The sequence below is a fragment of the Aulonocara stuartgranti genome, assembly GCF_965226115.1.
Source record: "Aulonocara stuartgranti genome assembly, chromosome: 4".
Lineage (NCBI taxonomy): Eukaryota > Metazoa > Chordata > Actinopteri > Cichliformes > Cichlidae > Aulonocara > Aulonocara stuartgranti.
In genome coordinates this window covers 7,673,072-7,692,251 of record NC_138942.1, presented here as the reverse complement: position 1 = coordinate 7,692,251, position 19,180 = coordinate 7,673,072, and the positions used below count along the sequence as shown (strand labels likewise).

General features: G+C 39.7%; 2 protein-coding genes across 3 annotated transcripts in view; both read left to right on the top strand.

Annotated features, from left to right (window-relative positions):
• Positions 1-1,430: 1,430 nt before the first annotated feature.
• On the top strand, positions 1,431-12,628 carry LOC309704862 (plexin domain-containing protein 1-like). The gene is made up of 14 exons (XM_082530323.1): positions 1,431-1,811; positions 7,470-7,636; positions 7,919-8,062; positions 10,568-10,637; positions 10,735-10,857; positions 10,949-11,067; positions 11,169-11,268; positions 11,344-11,439; positions 11,528-11,609; positions 11,676-11,736; positions 11,829-11,949; positions 12,042-12,065; positions 12,123-12,298; positions 12,405-12,628. The coding sequence occupies exons 1-14, from the start codon at positions 1,733-1,735 to the stop codon at positions 12,516-12,518; spliced, it is 1,476 nt and encodes a 491-aa protein (XP_082386449.1). The 5' UTR covers positions 1,431-1,732; the 3' UTR covers positions 12,519-12,628.
• Positions 12,629-13,477: 849 nt separating this feature from the next.
• The window catches only part of lasp1 (LIM and SH3 protein 1), a 30,906-nt gene continuing 25,203 nt past the window's right edge, over positions 13,478-19,180 (top strand). The window contains exon 1 of one of the 2 annotated variants that reach the window (XM_082530324.1): positions 13,478-13,802. In XM_082530324.1, the coding sequence (XP_082386450.1) occupies positions 13,734-13,802 (69 nt within the window). In that variant the 5' untranslated portion in view covers positions 13,478-13,733. The remainder of the gene's footprint in view (positions 13,803-19,180) is intronic. The other variant, XM_082530325.1, reaches the window with a different exon arrangement.

Below are 19,180 nucleotides of genomic sequence, written 5' to 3'. Positions count from 1 at the left end.
TACTAATGAAAGCAAATGCAAAGCAAGGAGAACTGACAAAGAAAGCTGTAAGTGACCAGAACAAAAATCCACACGCAAGTGACACAAGCAAATTTAACTGAAGCATTTTGCTACAGCTACTTGAATTACAGCACATAAATAAACCCTTTGATGAACGTTATAGCCTAGGCTGGATCAGGTGACCCTGAGCTATCCAGTCATGCATCTTTATCCTCAGGCTGCTGTGAGACTCTCCGTGATGCACATACCTTTTCACTCCCAATACTTTTATTTTGCACTGCTGCAGTCATCAACTTTTGTAGTTGTCCTGTTTGTTATTCCTGGTTTCTCTCTGCTCTTCGTTTCTCTCGTCTCTGTCAATTCACCCCTAACCCGTGCCTGGTTCTGCCAGAGATTTCTTCCTGTTAAAAGGGAGTTCTTCCTTCTCATTGTTGCCAAGTGCTTGCTCATAGGAAATTCTGTAATTGTTAAGATTTTCCCTCTATTATTATTAATAATAATGCTATTTTTAGTATTATTATTAATGAAACCGTTGCTGTGATTTGGCACTACACAAATGAAATTGAATTGAATCTTGCACACTTATTTTCTTTTTTCCAAGGTGATATGTCAAAATGTCTTTTATGAAACATACCCATTGAGCTTGGAAGGTTCCTGTCTGAGGCTTCACTTTAGCTTTAACTAAAAGTCAGAAAATAAAAACAATAGCAATATTTTTAAAATGCATATGGGTATGTCAGCATTGTTTAAAGAGAGCCTATGAACCCAAATGATCCTAAGGGATGTTTAGCAGGCAGCAGTTCCTCTTTGCACGTAATTGCAGTAAGTTTCAAATAACAGGATACCCCTTGTGAATGCAGTAGGTTTTTAACCATTGTGAATATTATGGACACCAACATTTTAATAGAGGAAAATTTGGAAGATGTATATTATCCGTTTATTTACTGTCCTCACATTGTCACTGTGTGAAAACTGCCACCTGCTGCTGTCATGCTGTATACTGTGTTTACAATCGGGATTATGAGACATGGTACTGATTATCTCTCCAGCTGTGAATCTAATAAACTCTCAGCTGTCATTTTCCCTGCCAAAGATTCCATGTTTGCTCGCATAGCAGATAGAGATAATTAAATAGAGAGGTGGTGGAGTGAACCGCATTACTTGCAAACTTTGCTTTTTGCCAGTTTGCATGTCATCTAAAGCAGGCCTTTTACAAAACCGCTGGAAATTAAATTCCTACAAAGAAAGTTTTGTGTGCCATGTAGGCTACGAAAGGTTAATGACAATGTTTAGGTTTTAGGTCTGGCCTTGTTAGCATCATGATCGCCACGTCTAATCTAAGATGTCAGATTTCTGACCGTCCTCACAGCCCGTTTGGACAGAGGGAGGCGCCATTCTGCTGCTGCCATTGTTGGTCTTACTTTTATTATTTCTCTGAATGATGCTGTGATTCCAGAGAACTTCACTGACGAATGAGCAGAGTTGCTGTGTGGTTAATATAAACAGAAAGGAGGCAAACTCAAGGTCCAGACCTTTTGTGGACCCCAGCGAGCTGATCTCTGTGTCTTTGCAATCACCATGGCAGCAGGGGAACAACGTTGAGGAGGAGAGAAGGGGTGTAGTTACAAACAGGGTGGTGTGCGCCGGCAGTGAGATCGAGAGTGGAGAAAGAGGAGAAAAGAGGAGCAGAGACGAGGCTGTCATTTTTGCTTTTGTCTTTTTCAGGTCAAACATGTGTCTGAGGTTGGTGATGCTATTTCTCTGTCTCTCCCAAACACAGCTTGCTGAAGTTTGGGTTCAGCAGCAGACAGGTGAGCTCGGTGTCTTTTTCATGCATCATCATTAATGCTTTTGTTTATTTTGCCTGATTTTGTCACAAAGATGCTTAAGCCTGCAGGTGATTTTTCTCTGGCAGCTTCTCCATATATATGTTTTTAATCATTTGCTGTATGCTTTGAAGCCAGTGCACTGGTATTTATGATTAGCAATAACAGTTGTTTTCTCATTTACTCAAAAGCTAAGCAAACATTTGCAATTTTTATTTACAGAATGTGTGTTTTTAACATTTTCATCCTGATGTTGCACATGCGACTCTGCGTGTTAATTTAATTTGCTCTAAGCCACAGAACTTCAGTAGGAATCTTTATGGAGCAGCAAATGGGTATACCATGCCCTTTTCATTTTACACACAACAAGTGAATGAACTAGTTTACAATAAAGGGCACAATAAAAATACCCTCTTCCACAAGCATGCGACAGAGTCTAAACAGCAACCCACAAACAGCCCGTCTCAGGTTAAAATTAGATTTAGACTTGTTTTTCTTCTTGCATCCCTGCAAGTTTGGCACAACTTTTTACGAGCCTGCTGCATGGACGACGTGAGTCTATCGCTTGCATTTCCATCGCGAGATATACAAATATGTCGAGTAGTGGTTGGGAAACATGTTAGCTGATTTGGGAGTCTGAATCTCTGGAAACTCCCTTCTTGCATCCCAGCTCATCCTTTCAGCGATTCCTGAGCTAAAACAGCTGTCTGAGAAAGAGACATGATATAAACTGAAAATTGGTCATACTTTTTCTTCCTCGGGATAGAGCTCATCAGAAAGCTTATTTCATTAAAACAGCGGAAAGTTTGAGAGTTCTTCTGCATCATAGTGTTGCGAAGGAGGGACTCCGTGTTCTTGCAACATTAGGGGTCAACTGTCTCTGTTGATCTAGCATAATCCTCCTTTCCTTTTCTTAATAGTTCTTATCTGCACTGCCACTCAACATTATATACAGTTCAACCTTTTTAAAAAAATCACTCTGGCCCGAAAGCCATCAACATCATCTGAACCAGACTGTAAAAACACAGAGCCCTGAGGTGAAATGAATCGTGCACCCAGAAATGAACTCAGTGTTTGGCCTCTCATCATTTGTCCTGCTGAGAAGTTTGCTTAACAAATAGCCTGAAGTTAATCCAGGCATTTTGGAGCAAAGTATAAAAAAAATATTACAAGAAAGAGAAACAAAGTGACAGATTGTTTTCTAAGACTGAGCCACAGATAGGATGTTATTGTCTGCGGGCCCTTATTTTATAAAAGTCATGTGTAATGTCACTGGCGATAGCAAAACACGGATGTGTTTTAGGAAAGTGGCAGGAACAAAAACAGCCATCTGCCAACAGCTGAGCAACTTTGAATTATGTAGTTATTTGGAGAAGGCTTTGTATATGAAATAGCTGCGGTCTGAGCTTTGTCTCCTTAATTCATTTCTCTTATCTGAAAATGAAAAGCAGAAATGTTTTCGTGTCTTGAACGCAGAGATTTTGTTTCTCCATAGCAGAAGAAAAGTGAGGTAATCAGTACATTTGTTTTCTTAACAAAGACTTGTCTCTTGTCTTTAAAGGCTCAACATGAAATTTGTTGCACCCTCTTGGGGTTATTGTTTGACATGTTTTATATTCTGGGTGTTATTTTTAAAGGATGTTCCTCTAAAATCATTAAACTATTGCAACAGCATGCCAGCACATGAGAGCGAGTCCACTTATCAGCTATCTCATTAGAACTGGGAGACTTCAAGTTTAATATGTGCTTTCTATTGAAACTGCACTTCTACAATTCAGACACGCTCTTTGAAATGAACCAGGGGACGTTTGGTGCTTCATGCCAAATCCTTCAGCCTCTGCACAGGAAGGGTGTGTCCTCTCAGACCACTCTGAGCTGACCACTTGCAGAAAAAGGCAGCTAAATGTTGTGGTTTGGTAGCTCCTAAAAGAGTGGGCAGAGATCAGTTTTCATTCCAAAACATCTGCCTATTTAGTGCAGGGGGGGAAAGGTTTCTCTTTTACCTCATGAGGCTTTTATTTGGTTATCCTTTATCTTATTCTTTTAAACTTTAACCCAGCAAACAAACCTTTTTTAAAATAATCAAGTTAGACCAAACTCCATCTATATACGTGACCCGTTGTGGCTTTCTTCTTTATTATCTCTTTATCCAAACTCTGTGCAAATGTTAATTTTCTCAGGTATTACCTTCTAACCAGGGAATCACCCGAAACTGCACAAAGCCAGAAAGACGCACTAAACAAATCTCGATGCACAGTCACTACTCAATCCTCTCTCTGTTGCACCTCCTTTCTTGTGTGGGTCTTTTTGTGAAGTAATAACATTTATATGCTAGGTTTCCATTCATTTTCTAAAATGTTTGGCCATATGTTTAAACATTTTAATGAAAGGCTCAAAATTTTTAGAATCAGCCTAACCTTAGTCTAAACAGTTTTTATAGCTATATCTTGCAATTCCAAAGACAATTCCAGTGTTACAAATTAGTTCAAGTGAATCTTGAAATTAAATCTCAAAGCATGACTGAAAAGGGGGGTTTCTATTTTCTTCCACTGCACAATCTTCTATTCCAAGAAATGTTGTTAGACACCAAGCAGACTGGACTGCATTATGCAGTTTCAGCTCACTTGCAGAGTCTGACTCAAATCTCACTGCTTTGTCTGCCAGTAAATTCAATAAAATGCCTAGTGGGGGTCATGATGACCCAAGTAGATATCATAGCTTCATATTCAGTACATGCACTCCTCCCAGCTTTTGTTATACTAGAATATGTCCATCTGCTGCACTGCAGACATCCTTTGTGCTCTTACCTCATAGATGCCACTACAGGGTGGATCTGGTGCTCAGCGATCACACGTCTAGGCGTAATATACAAGCTGCCACGAACACATTGACGCAGCACTTAATTGATTGAAAGGGTGGAGAGTAGCATAAATACAATGAGTTCCCTATGAGGTCAAAACATTTGAGCTGCCACTTTAGAAACTTGTTAAATGACACAGTGTAGCTTTGGTGACTGTGGAAGACATCAGCATTATAACTGTGAATGCAGAGCAATGTTTAAAGCAGGCCTCGCCAATGTCCCACACAGTCTGAACTCTGGGGGTTTGGCACAAGACAAAGCTGAGGGACCAGCAGGCCTGAGCTCTCCTCCCACACTCAAGACAGAAACGCAGGCATCAAACCAACATCAACTGACATTTCGCTGGCAAGAGAGGAGCTCCACTGGGTACTGGCACCCATTGAAACTCGGTTACGGAATTATGGCCAAATTGAAAATGTCTGAGTCAATATATAAATGTTGCTTTCCTGATTATTGTCTGACTTTTCTTTGCTGAGGCTTCTTTATGGAAAACTACAGCAAGAAAGGATTCAGATCTACTCTGTTAATTTTCTCATTAACACAAGCTGGGGTGGGAGGTGTCTGCATGCAAAGGAGCCCTCCCATTGTCCTCAATTAGACTTGACAACATGAGCACAACAAGAGTTAAACAACACACACGGTGTTTTACACTGAACAGATTGAGTTCACTCTTCAGCTACATACACCCTTTCTGAGCTTTTGAAAACAGTAAAATCGGTACTAAAATTTCCAGGTAAATTACAATACACAGCTGTGATGTTAGGCTGCATTACGCTATATTCAACTCAGGTGTGCAAGACTGAGTCACTGCAACAGGTGGCTTTAGCTTGCTTTTAAAACATGACTATCATTCTTTTCCATACCAACGCACTAGCAGTTTCTATTTTGATAACTAATACAAAAGAGTGTAGGCTGCAGGTGGCTAGCCTGACTTAAGCTGAAACTAGTTTCTACTGCTGCAAAGAAATAAATGCATAGTATTGTCCCAGCTTCAATTCAATTAACGATGAAGCTGCAACATTTCAGCAGTGTTAACGTTTAAGATCTTCTCTGTCGCGTTAGCTCATGGATGAGTTAGCAGTACTTGCTAGGATTAGCGTGACCTGGAGAGCAAGCAGGTCCATATTACCTAAGTAACAACCTAAATTATGGCGTTTGAATGTTAGTTTACGGAGTGTTTGAGCGTAGGTTTCCCAGCCGGACCACTGCAGGTCCGGCAAGTTACCTTGCTCATTTTTAATCTGCTCAATTGCGAAGACTCCCTGCAAGAAGTCACCGGAGCAACAGAGACGAACTCTTCGCGGCAGCCGGGCTGACCACGGCAATACATTAACGGTGATTCTGAAAGGAAACTGAGCTTGACGGGGTGATTAAATTGGCTTTTTTTTATATATAATCCGAGACCTTTCCAACGCTACTTGAAAAAAATCCCCTGTAGTTTGCTGAAAGCCCAAAACAGCAAACGTTACGTACAGGCGACGACCCTCATTTAGGGTTAGATGAGACACCCCGTAAAGAAGTGGCACTGCCGGGGGATTATATAGGCTGCTGCGTGACGTCATCGTCGTGTCCCGTAATCTAGGTAAAAATCCCGCAATCAACTGTCGTAAATAGGGCAATGACTGTAGACAGATGAATGTATCTTACCAGGTTTAATTTTTCAAGGCAGGAAAACTGGCAAAAAAAAAAAAAACATATTGCACGAAAGGGTTTGCCCTTGATGTTATCCCTTAACTAAACAATGCAAGCTGATTCAAACCAGAATTGATTGACAAATGCCAGCAGGAAAACATTTAAATCACTTTATTTTGAGAAACTTGCTAGTCCCTAACTGAAATTCATTAGATGGCACCTACAAAACACCAAAGGCAAGGTTAACAGTTAGGAGACCACTCTAGGATGCTGAAAACGTAGCAGTGTATTTTGACTAGGCCATAAAAGGAAAATATTAAGACAGAGGAACTTAAATATAGGCCTAGAAATAATTTTGAGAACTTAGTAACATCTGTTAAGCATGATAGAAACACATGATTGATTGGGGGTCCTTTGGTAGCAAAGTGAACTATCTGAACTGCATAATGAAGCCAGTTTCCTCCTACAACAGGTCAATGGCAGCTGCAAACTATGCAAGGACTATTTAGAGACATTTTTAAATTTAATTGTATTTATTTATTTTTGCCATTATCTTTGAACTGATTCTTTAGAGCTGAGAGGAGACATTGTTCATTGTGTTGCTTCATGTGTAGACCTGCACTGGTTCCAGACGTTGTGCAAGGACAAAGATGTCCACAGGTTTACATCCAACTCTCAGTATAAACATACCAGCAGACATGCATTTTCCACACTCCATAAGAAATTACATGATGGTGTTAAAATAAACACCTAAAATTAACCAGGAATTTGTGGCTTGAAAGAAAGACAAGTTGTCAATTAAAACACCCAGAATTTTAAAACAAGTCCTACCTACCCCAGTTTGCTTACTACAGTATGGTTTTCTTTGTTTATAGGGTCTGACAGTTCTTTCCGAGCGTCAGTAAATATTATTTGTATCCTATTTATTTTCATTCAACAAGGGCATTTAACTGACAAGGCTACAGCTGATACCGGCTTGGCTGACTGACTGAGCACTAAGAATGACCATAACACCTTCAGTCTGAATAAAAATGAAGTGTTTCATGTGCATTTTATTTTTGAAGGCAGTGAAATGAAACCAGCAGGTTTATAATCTGAAATGCATCCTGACTAGGGCAGCACTGTAAAATCATATGCATTATTTTGGACAGATGATTGGTACAGTGTGGTCCCACAGCACCACGAAGAGTCTAATGGAGGTGACAGCAATGCTTATAGAACACTGAGGTCATCTTCGGGCCACACTAGAGTAAGCAGGGCAGTTCTGGGTGGAGGACTAAGCATCACTACCCTCCCAGACAATATGACACGTGTAGTGGTAAGTTATACACCACAGTGTTCCTTATTACTGTAATGGTTTGTGGCGTTTAATATGTTCTTGGCTCTTACCTGGTTGTATTTGTTTTACTTGGAGTTAAACACTGCCCTCTTTTGGAAAGAAGCATTTACTCTTCTCTGCTTACGCGGAGAAGCTGTGCCCAACACCTGAAATTTATTATTTAACCGTGTTCTCTGGGAACTTTTAATCCTTTTGCAACATACTCTGTCAACACACATCATGCTTTTAAAGCTCTAATCTCTTCTGTTTTCTGCATGGAAGGAGGATTCTGGCAAATATTACACATGGCGCATCTTTGGTCCAGAGGACCAACGTACTGAGAACCTGTGGATAGACATGAATGATGTCCGGCATGGTCAAGTCAGAGTCCATGGCATTCTGTCAAATTCATACAAACAGGCTGTGGTGAGTCTCACACACAGACATAAGTGAACCGTCTTACTTTCGGTTTCTTTCTTAACCCATAAAAACCATATTAATGAAGTAAAATTTTACAGAGTTAAAAATTAAAATGATTTGAACCCTTGAATAGAATTTCTCCTGGTTTGTAGACTAAGTGGCTCACTACAACATTTCTTTACACCTGGTCTACAAAGTTGGTATTTGTGCATGGGGGTATAGCTCAGTGGTAGAGCATTTGACTGCAGATCAAGAGGTCCCCAGTTCAAATCTGGGTGCCCCCTACATATATATGCACTGCTTACTTTGTTAAGCTGAACTGCTTCTTTACTTCCATGTTCAAGACAACCTGCTGGAAGCAAATGGGTGACAGAAACAATACAATTCATGGGAGCTCTCCAAAATTGGGCAATAGAACATTTGAAAAAAATTGCCTTTTTGTACTCCAACATTTGAATGGTATGATCAGGATTTGGCATTAACAACATCAAGGCATGAATCCTTTCTGCCTCACCACTGCCAATATTCAGGCTGGTGGTGGTGTAATGGTGTGGGCGAAATTTTCTTGGCACACCTTGGGCCCCTTACTACCAACCCCAACTGAGCATTATTTACATGAGTCACCTTGCATATTGTTGCTGACCATGTCTATCTCTTTTTGATCGCAGTGCACCCTTTTCAAATGGCTGCTTCCAGCAGGATAACATGCCACAACATAGCTCAGATCACCTCAACCCTGTTTCTTGAACACAACAGCGAGTACCTCTGCAATCAACAGATTTAAATCCAATAGAATACCTTTGAGATCCAATAAATTTGCAGCAACTGTGTCCTTTAATGACAATATGGTCCTTAATCTATGAGGACTGTTTCCAGCATCTTGTTGAAATTGTGCCACAAAGAATTAAAGCAGGCAAAGTGCTGAATCCAGGCAAAGCATTCATCACAGCACTAGCAAGCTGTACCTAACAAATTGGCCAGCAAGTGTCGCTTGCTCCACATTTTTACTGTATTTTTTCACCATATTTCTTTTAAAACTGACAGTTTTGGTTCATCATCCAGCTGAAGTATAAAAAGAATATGTTCCTGCAACCTGGCAAATACTTAATAATTCTACATTAATTAGAAATACCTGAAAATTTCCTTTAACATTTGATATGAGACCAAGCCAAGATGAAGTTCCCTTGTAAATATGTGGTTGCATGGAAGCTGAGGCACATTAACATATTGGTAAATGTGAGGAGCTGCAAAACTGAGATATATTAATACACTTTAAATATAGAAAGGTGAAAACTACAAAGAGTGAAGACTGATGGTAAATGGTAAATGGTCTGTATTTGTATAGCGCTTTACTAGTCCCTAAGGACCCCAAAGCGCTTTACACATTCAGTCATCCACCCATTCACACACACATTCACACACTGGTGGACTGATGGAAAATTTTTATACTTGGTTACAGCAGGAGCATGTTCCCGCTCTTGATCCTAATAATAATAATAATAATGTGAGTTTTAGGCATGAATTATAGTGTTTTGGATGTTAGTTATTTAGAAGAATATCTGCTTTGGAAAGTTAACACCCAGCCAGTTCAACTGTCTGTACTTACAAAGCCAAGTTGTTGCTATAATTCAGTTTGTACACTGAAAAACAATTACATCAGACAGCATGCTGGGAAAATGTTAATCACAGACAGGCTGCTTCCAGTCACATGTCCAGATCCTGTACACCCAATGTGTTGTGATAAGACCAGTTGCTAAACTCACATGTAGGGGGTATAGCTCAGTGGTAGAGCATTTGACTGCAGATCGAGAGGTCCCTGGTTCAAATCCGGGTGCCCCCTTATTTAGATTTTGGTCATGACAAACTGATGTAGTTCTTGTAAGATAACATACAGGATTTTCGTCACATTAGAAATACAGCTGGTTGTAAAATTGAGTATTGTGCTCATTTACAGTTACATGTTTTTATTATTGTACTCTATCAGAGAAGCTCAGCATGTTGCCCAGTTCAGAATGCTGCATATTTATCTTATATGATCTTTCATGTAGCCGTGCAGCTCCTTTCCCATAAAGCCACTCTCCTTTTAGGCCATCATTTCTTCTGATTAGCGGCCCCTCACGTACAGCAAGTGGGTGTTGCTTCTGTGCTCATAGCTAGAGCTGTGTGCCCGAGATGACCATATTAAATATATTCCTTTGTTCTTTCTCATTCAGAGGAAGAAAAGTAGAAAAGACTGTGTGAAACAGAGCAGTCTGAAAGTCTTTTTAAAAAACAAAGTAGAACAAATCTTTTTACTGAGAGATTTGTCCAAAACAAAGGTTTTCCCAGAGATTTTGAAGCTTCTTTGTACCATATAAGGAGCAGCTGGGGTGCTTTTAACTGCAGAATAACAAATCAAAACATGACAACAAAGAAATTTCTTCAATCTGTTTTTTTTTTTTGATGACAGATAAATCATTTTTTTTAATCTCTTCTTTTGTCTGTGTCTGTTTGAATCTTCTCTTTTTGCAGCGAGTAGCCCTGTCCTTTGACTTTCCTTTTTATGGACATTACCTGAGGCAGATTACCATAGCAACCGGAGGTACGTTTTGATTTTCTAACAGATGTTCAAGTGACCTTCTGCAGTGCAGTAAGTTGTACACAAGTCTTACATATTTTTCCTTCTGGCCTTTTTCCAGGGTTTATCTTCACAGGGGACATTACTCACCGTATGCTGACTGCAACACAGTACATCGCCCCTTTAATGGCTAATTTCGACCCCAGCTATTCCAAAGAATCCACTGTGCAATACCTTGATAATGGTATAATACCATCTGACATTTGAACATGTCCTTGAGTATGAGATTGTCTGATCTTTCTGTTTGATTTCTATTTGGCTTTCATTATCTTCAGGTGAGGTCTTTGTGGTCCAGTGGGAGCATGTCAGAATCCCCGGCAAAGAGTCAGTAGGAGGTTTTACCTTTCAAGTTGCTCTTTACAAAACAGGAACCATCACTTTCAGCTACAGAGACGTGAGGAACATTTCTGCTCTTTGCTCTTACTGGCATTCTCAGATCAGGTCACTTGATCTTATTTTTGCAAGTATTAAGTGAAACTTCTTTGTGTTTACCAGATACCTCTGTCGGTAGACGTGATCAGTTCAGCTGAGCACCCAGTGAAAGCTGGGTTATCTGATGCCTTCATGGTCATGTCGCCGTCTTCTCAGTCAGCAGGTCAGCAATAATTGTGCACTACAATAAAGTGCTACCATAAAAAAACACATATAAATCATAATATTTCCATTTCAGATCTCCCACGGCAAATGATCTATGAGTACCATCGAGTTGAGATAGACGTTACAAAGATTACCAACTACTCTGCTGTTGAGTTCACTCCTTTGCCTAGTAAGTGAATATCTAAATCTCCAGAGATTTCTTTCCACAGTCAAAGATTTAAAAATCAGCAGTGTTTTCCTTTTCTTTCCCTGTGCAGCCTGCCTTCTGCATGACAGCTGTGAGCTCTGCCTCTCAGCCAGCCAAACCTCTGGTTGTAGTTGGTGTCACGTACTGCAGAGGTGAGTGGGGAATTCTGCAAACCGACAGTGTTAGAAAAACAATCATTTTAATGTCTCCTGTTTTAGATGCTCAGACGGCATGGACAGACACAGACAAGAATGGCTGGATTATGCTTGTGCAGAAGAGGTATAGTTGGACTAAATATCAGTTTATTGTATTGTATTGTCCACGTTTCAACATGTGTTTATCATTAATTGCACTGTCAACTGTATTGGCAGAGCCAAGGCACAACATGTGAGGATTACTCCAGGAATGACAACTCCACTGGGGCCTCCATCACGCCAGAGATCGAGGACATTACCTTTCTGACTCCACGACAAAAGGGCTGTGACAGTGACGGTGAGAATATGGAACTAAACTCTGTGTGTTTGCTCAGTAAAAACAACAAACAGAATCTACAATGGAATAAGTATTTAAACTTTTACTTTCAGATGAATCTAAACATCAAGTTGGTAGTGGTGAGTACCACTTGTAGAAACTGGTAAGATTAGGTTTGGGAATGAATTCTTAAGAATTTGTCTTAGTTCCAGATGTAAAAACTGATTCTTCAACCAAGAGCGTTGGGTTTGCTAACACTGGCTTGATCGCTGGCTTAGCATCTGCCCTGGTGCTGCTCTTGGCCCTGATACTGGTATCTCTTTACATCAGCTACCATCCTTCTGCTGTATCACCACTTTACCTCATTCAGGTGAGTTCAAAACATATCCTATACATGTTCAGTCTGAGTCAAGCTGATGTTCATATTCTAAACAATGATAATAATATGAGTATTATTATTACTTGATGCATTTCAGCGACGCAAGAGCTACTGGCCCTCCTTGAAGTTTCAAAAGCAAGAGTCTGGTTACACGGAAGTGGAAGGAGGTGGTCATGAAAAAGACAGCATTGTTGAAGCCGGGCCATGTTAAATCCATGTGAAGGGAATTATGGATCATGCATGTTGTGCAAATAACTACATTGGAAATTGAGTTCCAAATAAAGGATTAAAAGTCTTTTTTAAAAACATACCTTAAAGGGATGGTGCTGTTGTTGAACATTATTTAGAAATGCAAGGTTTTCATAGTCCCTCCACTGCATTACACTGTAAAATGCATGCCATTAAGCTGACATACATAAACTTTGCAGTTTTTTCATCAGATAAGCAAAGATATGAGAAAGTGAGCTTCACTTTCAGTTCCTGCTGCTCTTGATTGCGATTGTGATGCTTTTGAGTTCCACTTTTTTGTCTTGCTCAAATCAACCCTATCATTTCCTGAACAGTACTCCCGCTTGAAATGCATGCTTTGTTGGGGGGGGGGGGGGGGGGGGTGTAACTAAAGATTCTGCATTTTTCTTCTATGCTGTACATAAAATAAGTGTAAACAAATAGTCTAATGTTGCAGCTGGCTACACACATTAAATAATGTAGGCCGATACGCAGATACAGTGCAACTCTTTTGTCAGCAGATGTCACTCTAAACAAAAGGATCACATGAGCAGTGAAGTAGGGTATGTAGTGCAGTGAACGTGGCAGATGTGTAAAATTTGATGTGAGAAAACTGGACTGGTGAAGCACAAAAAAAGAAAAGGGAAAAAACCCTATAAAGATGATCGCACAAGTTTTTTATGCGAGCACAGATGGTTAAGTTTGATATGCAAATACACAGGCGGCGATTGGACCTTCATACTGTTACAGAAAACTGAAATAATGTTGCTTCATTTCCAAGTAAAACAGTGCTATAGTCCCAGTTAAATATATAAATGTACGAATGTTCTCGTTCCTTATTTTGTAGTAATATTTTTTCTTTTTCAGAAATAAAAACAAACATAAAAAAAACAAAAAAACGGATCCTCCTACACAACCTCTTCCCTTTCTGCTCGGACACGCGCAGTCGAGGGAGGAAGAGAGGGGGGCGGCGGGAGCGCGCTTTCCGTCTCTGGTTAGTGGACTGACAGCCAGCTGTGCAGCTACAACGACAACAACCTCCTGGATTTCCTACATACAACTAGATTAGAGTTGGTCTGCTACTGCTTCTAATCATACATTATAGCTGTTTTTCGGAGCAAACACTCGACGGCACACAGCTACGACCAGTATCATCGGCGTTTTCTGTGCTAACTAGCTAGAAGAGCATTCCTCCAACATGAATCCGTTGTGTAGCAGATGTAATCTAGTCGTTTACCCCACGGAAAAAGTGAATTGTCTGGACAAGGTAAGAACCGAAACCTTCTCGTTTTCGTATCTTTCTTTCTTAAATTAATGCTGATACACTGCCGTGGAGTGGTGCAGTGACTCAACTTATTTCAGCACCCCAAAAACTACAAATTTCACATATTTTTGTGAATGAATCGAACACCCCAGCTGGACAGGTATTTCGCTAGCCTTGCAGGCTAACGGCTAACTCACGTCTGGAAGGCGACGGCACAACAGTGCGTACACTAAAATCAAATTAAACCGCATTGTGGTATTGGTGGGTTATCTTAAGGGACCGGAATTTGTATTTTTGTCCCAAAGATGATAGCCTCAAGCTGTGGTATGGATTTACCCCAACCAGCACTTCACAGTGCTTCCGGAGAGCCATGTCTAGTCTAGGCCTGGCTCCAACCGCTGCTTTGACGAAACCTGACAATCAACGTTTTTAGCCTCGATGGCAGATTCATTGTGTGTATTTAAAAATTATCTATTAACGCACGATATATAAAGAGAACGGTATAGTCCCGTTGTCATATTTTTCGTGTCCACTGTTGTTGAAGACAACGTGGACTGATGTGGACGTGTCTGTGTCTAATTCACTGGCTAATCCAGGTCAGGGATGATTAGTCGAGCCGCCTAGTTAGTTTTTAGGCAAAGTAGACGTATAATCTAATCAATTGTAGCCACAGTGGATCTGTCGAAGCTACCAATTTACACGGGAGCAACAACTGGTGTTAACATGGTGCTGCACGTCGTCTTCCTCTTTCCCTTTCAGCTTTGATGAGGCAAAGGTGTCCAGAATGTGTTGAATATTGCAGCAATCACTTCTAATGTAAATCTGTAAAGAGAGATTGCACTCGCTGTGTTGATCAGGGTGGGGTCTGGTTGCTTGATATATGATCCATAGGTTATATCTGACCAAAGAAGGACCTGGGGCAAGTACCTAATTTGTCTAATGGAAGTCTGAATGGTCAATGAAAATCAATGCCTGTTGAGTTGTCTTATCTGTTGGGCTTAACAGATGGAAAAGGTGTAGAAAGACACATTCACAAAGCAGTTTATCTAAAGGAACATCAGCTCTGACTGGATACGTTACTGCTCTGCTTCACGGTTGTCTTCCCCAAGTGCCCTGTATTCAAATACATTTAGGTTTTCCTGCATAAGCACCATAGTACAAGTCATTTTAGCATGCTAGAAAGTTAGTGTAAATGTGAGTCAAATTGCCTGAACTACAGCTTGAATGCAGGCTGTAATTCAGCCTGAAGGAGCGTGCATTCCAGCAGACAGACACTCCCGTAAAACGTGCTCTGTCAGTGGCCTGCTGTGCTATCTCCCTTCTCTGAACTGAGCACAGAAGTGTAGCCCGCCGTCTGTCTTAGCTGCCATTCCACATCAGCGCACACCCCCTTTTAGACATGCCAAAACAACCTCCCTTTCCCCTTCTCCATGGGACACACACACATTGCCATTCTATTTTTGTTTTAAGCAGCAGAGTTGACGATTTTTTTTCATGTACCAGGCTAGCTCAGGTGAATGCTCAGGGGCCTAAGGGCTCTGACACGTCTGTGTTTTTAATCTAAACCAAGTATCTTAACCTGACAAGCTTCTTCTTTTAATATCCCTCTTTTGAGAGGCTAAACCACATAGGCTTTTTTGTCTGACAGCTGCATTCCTGTATAGCGGGGTAGGGCCCCGCGGGCAGCCGAACACACGTAAAGACAGGAAGTGAATTTTAGTTCAAGCTGTTGTTGGTAACGGTTTTGCCTTGTCATTTGGCTTCCTTTGACTACCTAAAATGCTTGCTGGTAGTAATGAGACGAGATGCATATTTGGCTCTAGTGTCCGACTCATATCTACCAGAGTGGCTTTTTGTCGCTTGAGTTGAGGGCAGCTTTTGAACTGTAGCCAGTGAAACTTTTAACAAGGAAGTGTTTTTTAAAAGCACAGGCTAATATGCAAATCACACTAGGTTCACTTTAAGTTGATATGCAGTTCTTGGATAAATAAAATTATTGGTGTGTTTTATTAAGCGATAGATTCAACACTTTAGCGGGAAGTGTGGATTTTCAAGTTAAACTGAGTATCTGTGCAGAGTCACAGAAACACTCAAACAAGCTTTGCAGGAGTGTCTGTGAATTTATCATTGTCGCATGCTGTCTGCGTTTTGTATGACTGAAATATGCAAACTATTCCCACCCACAGGTGAAATGAAAGTTCTTGAACATCTTTAAGGGGGTTCATTAATAATTAACTGTGACGTATGTGTGGTTGTGTTCACAAACCAGCTGAACTGGTTAATTAGTTCTGAAGTTTAAAGCTTTTTCAAATGTATGTAAATATTGTGAGAGTGTGCGTTATGACGGCTTGTGTTTTATTAAGTATGTAAAACATGCACTACTTCGACATGTTTGGCTTGTGAGCCTGTTAGTTGGGTCAACATATTTTGATTGTTCTTTGGAATTTATTTGTTGAAGCATGTCAGACACAGCTTTTATGCAACCAGTTATCTCCCACATTGTATCAAGTTTAGTAGGTAAGTCTCAGCCTAACTCTGAACAAGCAACCTTTTGACAGAAAGCCAGAAGATATACAGATTAGCCAAAGCCAGATGGGAACTTTATTTATATGAAAATGAAATGGAAAACTTTTATGGCGCAAACAAAGAAGAAATAGCATTGTATGTGCTTTATAAGTGCTTTTTATTTGTTATTTTATGTTTAAATGATTTCACATATTTAAACTGTGAGAATAGTGTTTTTTTGAACAAATATCATGTCTTAATATTTGTACATGGCAATATATGATGCTATGGATATCTCTTTATTCATATAAGTAAATATAGACATGCAATACTGTAGTCACTCTAATTAAAACTGACATTTCATAAACATTTCATAGTTTGTTCATAAAAGCAGGCAGTTTCCCAATGACACGTTTTGGTTTCTTTGAAGTGGGACTGTTTGAGGACCTGATCCACAGTCTGTGTGTTACCTACAATGATGGTTAACGGCTCAGAAGCTAACCAACATACTGCTGTGGATGGAGTCCACACCAAATTGCATTTATCCTCCTGAAAAATCAATACTGCTTTTATGTATGCTATATTTAGAAGTTTTTTACTGCTTTATCCACCATTAGACACCTCTTTCAAACGAGGAACTGAAGGCGCTGTGCTTGTAAAAGCGACCAGTCTCCATTGAAAAAAACAGATCTACCACAGTCTCTGCTCAGTTAATGTTATAGTGTGACTTTAGTTTTTTAATAAGGTAACTTGGGTCCAAACTAATATGCTAAACATAAACATTTACAGCAGTAGACCAACACCACCTGTTATCTGCTTGGAAGAACTGCTGTTTTCATCAACAATCTGGTCGTTTCAAAAAAAAGAGCAATTTCTTTCTTAATGTCTGGTTTATAACTTCGCATCTGACATGTTTTGTTGCTCTCTAACCAATCTTTTAGAGTTATGGCTAACTTGTGTCCCATTTTTTTTTTACTGTCATTGTTAACAATGTGGTTAGTGTGTAATTCCTCTGCTGTGGAACAATAGTGTCTAAGATGGGAGCTTCAGTTGTACTGCTCCCTTTCAATCCCTGGAAGTTGTTAGAAATCTGGTTAATGGTAATGTTGTTCAAATTGAGGTGCTCTGTACAGTTTATACTTAAGCGTGATATAAACTCTTCTTATGTACCGAAATGTGGTTTATAATTTATAAATTGCTCCTATTAAAAATCACAATAACAATTTTCTGGCTTGCAGAATAGTCTCCCTACTTCTAACATTAAACACCTTACTGTTTGTAGGTTAGTCTTATGCAAATTTGTAATTCTGCAAAAGCTACACAATGTTGTGTAGGTTTAAAAAAAAAATCTTAAAGGTAAAGTAATGTCTGTATTTTCACTCTGTTATTCTTGCTCCAATTTTTGCTCCTTACCTTAGTTTCAGAGGAACCTGTCTGCTGCCTTTGCCTATATTTAGACAGATTATTTTGAGAGCTGATTCATGTTATCCAAATGTCACAAGAGTTGAGGACTCTGTGCAGCCACTGCCACCAGTCACATCTCTTTGATGACTCAGAGTCACAAACACGCATTAAACTCACAATCGCCTGAGGTGTTGACTCGACATCAAGTGGCCAGGTACTTCTGCTTGGTGTGAAGAAGCCAGTGCACATATGGGGTTTGTTTTCCCAAACTATTACATGCTTATTTGTACCTGCACACATTTCTTGACTATAGGGGTTTACATCTTGATTCTTGGGCCACAATTTTTGTTCATATTTTTGATTTTCCTTTAGAAGGGATTGGGGAAAAAAAGAGGGAAAAATAGTTTTCCCGTACATCTGATGACTTGATCATGATTGCATTCTGAACAAAAAAACAAGATTTCAGCTGCTTTTTGGTCAAATTATTGACCAAAATGATTTTAAAGGAATGCGAAGAAGTATGTTCTGGCTTTTTCCATACCAGCTCACCTGGGTTCTTCAGGTTCATGAATTTTCTTGAACCTGAAAAAAACATGGAAATATCTGTTCATGGTACATAGCAAAATTCAAAAAGAATACCTGGCCATGTGATTTTCAGCATTTTTGAGTTTCTTGTGAACATTAGCCAACATATATTGTTTATTTTTGTCTGCACCAAGGGACAACATTGATAAATTCCTGCATGTATTCAAATAGATAGATGCCACTAAGTGTTTTACAAAAATCTAAATGACCTATCTAAGAATCTTAGGTTAGAGAAAGTTAATGATATACAAATGTCTGCTGCAGGAAATTAAAAACTAGTGGATATAATTATTATTAATGAAAGCATCTTTTTTCTTCTAATATAAATGTAAATAACCTTTTACCCTCAACAAATCACACAAAATTTCGCACATTTCACATGATTAGAGAGTTTATATGCAGATTATTTACACTTAAGCAGAAGTGTTTTGGCATTTCTTATCAACTCTGTCTCTTGTCTTTTCTGTAGTTTTGTTTCCCACACAGAAATATGTGTATGTTACACATTAGTCTGGTGTAGTTTGAAAAGTTAATAGCATACTGGGGCATAGCCTGTCAAATCACAGTCTGCCTGCTGGACAGCAGCAATGCCCTGGGCCTGGGTAAAAATTAATGGTATCATTTGGGCTAATAATTAACCTGCCTACATTAATTCGTTAGTTTCCTATAATAGCACCAGCCAGATGTGTGAACTTTGTCTTTAGGCATGTGCTATCTTGTGGAAGACTAATCATTCACACTCGCAGAGCTGCTGTGCACTGTGGTGTGTGGTGTGTTGGTTTTGGCCACTGTTGGAGACAAACAGCCCTCACAGCATGTTTCAAACTATACCACTTCCCAAATTGTCTGTACTGAAGTTTAATTTCTGGATATTTAGCCATAGGTAG

Excerpts from the sequence above, each read along its gene's own strand:
- LOC309704862 (XM_082530323.1), top strand. The coding sequence starts at position 1,733 with ATGTGTCTGAGGTTGGTGATGCTATTTCTCTGTCTCTCCCAAACACAG. Across the intron at positions 10,858-10,948 it reads TGTGCAATACCTTGATAATG|GTGAGGTCTTTGTGGTCCAG; the intron begins GTATAATACCAT and ends CATTATCTTCAG. Across the intron at positions 12,066-12,122 it reads ATCTAAACATCAAGTTGGTA|AATTTGTCTTAGTTCCAGAT; the intron begins GTGGTGAGTACC and ends TGAATTCTTAAG.